Genomic DNA, 3,823 nt, shown 5'->3' on the forward strand with positions numbered 1-3,823 from the left:
TTTAGAACAGAGATAGATGTAAAGGACTCCTACAAGAAGGTATGGTCATCATGCACGTGCACGCACGTGCGTGCATTTAGAACGAGTATAATTAAAAATACACTTGAATGAGTGATTTTTATTTCTTTTGGACTGAATGCTTTAATATATAGTATATTAAAATATATAGATAGTGTAGACAAGATGATATGGTCATAACGCACATGCATTCAGGTACATGCGCACGCGTGCTATGCTAAAATTTGAATATACTTGGTATACTTCTGGAAAAACGTTTTTAAAGTCTTAAATGCATATAGTTTGTCTTATTTAATGAAGCTTACAGGGAATATGGCACCAAAAGGGAGTTGGGAGCGTTTGGGGAACATCTGTAACGGTTCCCGTTACAATTAGCACTAGTTTAAAATATATCCAAGTATTCTAAAAATTATATTAGACCAAGATTGAGTAGTTGAAAACTTAATTTACATACATGTATTTTCCATATTTGAGTAAGCAAACACAATTTTTCTTTACCTCATTGTCTTTGAAGATTTTTTTCCTGAGAAAAAGGCATACTCACTGTATTTATTTAAAATACCCCCCTTTAAGCTTTATGCTATATAATTTTCTTAGATTCTAAAAAAAAAAATTATCGGTGTATAGGGGGTCCTTAAAGAAATTTATTTTCATTTCAGACTACCTATCCAAATTGCCACCTCATATTCTGGACAAAATTTTCATGCATGTTCAAAAAGTAGATTCTGAATGTAAACTATATGAAGTTTGCAAAGACTTTAGAAACTGTGTTTATTTCAAAAGAACAGATTTTGTTGTCCATGTTGATGCTTTATCTGTGCACTGTGGCATTAAATTTATGCCAAATTTAAAGAAATTGACCATTACCGCACTTAACAATGTTCAGGAGATAGCTCTTATACCTGTCATTGAGCTTTTTATTGATTTTGAATTCAAGAATTTAGAGATTCTTATCCTGAAAAATTTTTCTTTCGAAAACTCCTTGTTTTCAGCATTTGCTGAAGCTCTATCACATGTGAAATTATCAGCACTGCAGTTTGTGACATGTGACGAGGTCACTCTTGGACAACTTAAATGCATTCTCGAACAAATTAAAACACTGAAATACTGTGACATTCAGTGCAATTTAGAAAATGTTGTAGATAAACATGTTTTTGCAGAACTGGCCAATCAGTTAGTTGGCGAAGTGAACTTTAATTTGAACAGTCTAGAAATGGTTCCGTCAAGTCTTTTGCAGTACAGACGATCAGAGTACAGAGCTTTGTGGCCTAAAGGACAGTCTTTTTTGTGAGAATTTTGCTGATTAAGTGATGTTTAGGTGTTATTGTGAACAGTCGTTTAAAACAGAGTACTTATTTTTGTTGGAAGAGGTTTTCTCGATATGAGGTTTAAGTTGTAATTTAATATTCCTCAGACAAGACCCAGAAATTCTGTGTATTTAACTCAGGAAGAGATTATACTTTTTTATTTTTGAATTTTTTATTCTATGTCTCCATATACATTTGTTTATTTCTGTGCCATGAATCAATTTATTTAAATTATTACAGAAGTGCATTATTTTATTATTATATTTTTTAACTCAGGAAGAGTGTTTTCTCCTTTATTTTGTTATTAAAAGAATAAAGCTGTACTAGTTGTTTTTTTTTTATTCACAAGGAACAATTCTTAACACAATCTTCTTGCAATTTGAAGTCTTTTGAGTGACCCTCTGTTCATCAATTCCTGGTCATATATACCTGCATTGGGCAAGACTTGGGGAACTTGGTCATCTGTCATCATATCCTGGAAATCATCGTTGTTTAAGATGCAGATATTGTGCAGTATACACCCTGTCACTATAGTTTTTACCATTAATTTTGTATCATTTTGGTCAAGGTGCTTTAATCTGGTAAATCGCCCTTTTAATAAACCAAATGCACGTTCAACTGTACTACGAATGCTACTGTGTATGTAATTATAACGTGTTTGGACTTCAGTAAGATGCCCATTGTCTCTGAAAGGTGTTAATAACCATGAAAGATTAGGATAAGCCGAGTCGCCTAACAAATGACCATCTCCACATAAGACTGGTCCATTTTTAAACAATTTCGAGTGGCGCAAAACACGCGCATCATGGACCTTTCCTGGAAAGCCAACAAAAATGTCTATAAAGCGCAGATCTTCTCGTACAACAGCTTGCAGGACTATTGAATAAAAATCTTTACGGTTGTAATAGTCAATCCCCCTGTCTGATGGTCTTTTAATTGAAATATGTGTCCCGTCAATGAATCCAACGATGCCAGGAAAACCTTTAAGATCAAAATACATATCCTTGATTTCCTGAATCTCTGTAGGAGTAGGCCACAGAATAACTGCATCTAATAGATAGTCACTAATGAAAGTTATTAAATTGTGAATTGAATATAAAGCCGTGCTTTCACTTGTTCCAAATCTATCTGCAATGGCAGCATACTTGTCTAAGCTGGCCATATACCACAGAAACATCAGTAGGCGGTCCTCGAGTGGAGTCTGAGCTGATCCTCCTGTAGACATGCGGCATAAAATGCCTGATATATTCTGTTGGATGCATATTGAAGAAATTTTCTCTTTTAGACACTGAACACTCACTCTGTCAACTCTGAAAAAGTCTTGAATTCATCTAGGTGAAAGTGGGAAACAACATTTCTGGTATATTTCTTTTGTCTGTGTCTTTCTTTGGGTACATTTCGCCATTTTATTGATGAACTACAACAAGAAATCATATGAATAAGATGTTGAAAAGTTGTCGAATGATTTTGATGGCACATCCTACATAAATTTTCAAAGGGAGGGGGGGGGGGGCTAAGGCTAAATCAAAACATGGTATGTGTATAAGACTTATGAACAAGAGAGATTACGCCCCCCACCCCCTTTCGATTCACTGAGCTGTTTTAATTCGTTTATCAGTTCACTATAAACAAATAATTTTGATTATCAAATTGTTATAGCTGTATGTGAGGCTGTGTGTGTAAGGGGGGGGGGGGGTGTAAACATATAAGTCAAGATCTTTCACACTGCACAGACTGCAGGTCCCTGCGGTTAACCTCGTAAAATGTGCGATTTTTTGACATTATAAATATTTAATATCGTCCTTAATAAACTTAAATTGTACTTGTACTTACGAAGCCAATAAGGCTAAAGGTAGAAGATCATCGTCCTCACTCTCGCTGTCGCTGCTATCAAAGAGAGTAGCTGCTAAAAACGTCACTTGTTCTATCATGTTTATTTGTAGTTTCTGTTTTCCCTTTTTTTTTTTTTACCGGAAGTGATCATTCTTTGTTCTTATTTCATTCGACTGGTACCTATACGTAACTTTTACTCATTTCTCATTTTATGCGTTCGACTGGTACGAGACTGTTGAGAAACTTTTAAGCAGTGCGCATATGGGCGGAGCCTATTTTTACTCATCAAAAAGGTACCAGTCGAATACGCCAATAAATACCTAGGTTTAATCAAATTCACAAATCGACAAGCATTAATATATCCTAAATAAACAATATTCTAATATCCACCCACCATCCCAGACTTACATAAAAACCCATTAACAAAATTATACATCAAATCTAACTCTTCTTACACCTGACGACTATTGATTTCATCTTTTTCTTTACTGGGCAGACGGACCTGGACCTTGACTTCCTGAATTGGGTTTCTGCTCGCTCTGTCCTTTTTCGGCGTCTCTCCGCTGCCGGGTTCCTCCGGAATGGTGGGGCTCTGTCTCTGGCGTTCAGTCGAGGTCTGAACCATTCTCGGCTTGGGAGTGTAGGCCTTCTAGGAGACCTAGCAC

At 35.8% G+C, this 3,823-nt stretch overlaps 1 protein-coding gene and 1 pseudogene across 1 annotated transcript; one reads left to right on the forward strand and one right to left on the reverse strand.

Annotated features, from left to right (window-relative positions):
- Positions 1-634: 634 nt before the first annotated feature.
- Positions 635-1,536, forward strand: LOC134275306 (uncharacterized; the record flags this gene model as incomplete). The annotated part of the gene is made up of 1 exon (XM_062757585.1): positions 635-1,536. A coding segment is annotated over one exon (675 nt), but the record flags the coding sequence as incomplete, so codon positions are not given.
- A 147-nt stretch (positions 1,537-1,683) lies between these two features.
- Positions 1,684-3,308, reverse strand: LOC134275308 (uncharacterized; annotated as a pseudogene).
- Positions 3,309-3,823: the final 515 nt, after the last annotated feature.

This window comes from Saccostrea cucullata, unplaced genomic scaffold, assembly GCF_032062105.1.
Source record: "Saccostrea cucullata isolate Sc308-1 unplaced genomic scaffold, CSIRO_AGI_Scuc_v1 ctg7505, whole genome shotgun sequence".
Classification (NCBI taxonomy): domain Eukaryota; kingdom Metazoa; phylum Mollusca; class Bivalvia; order Ostreida; family Ostreidae; genus Saccostrea; species Saccostrea cuccullata.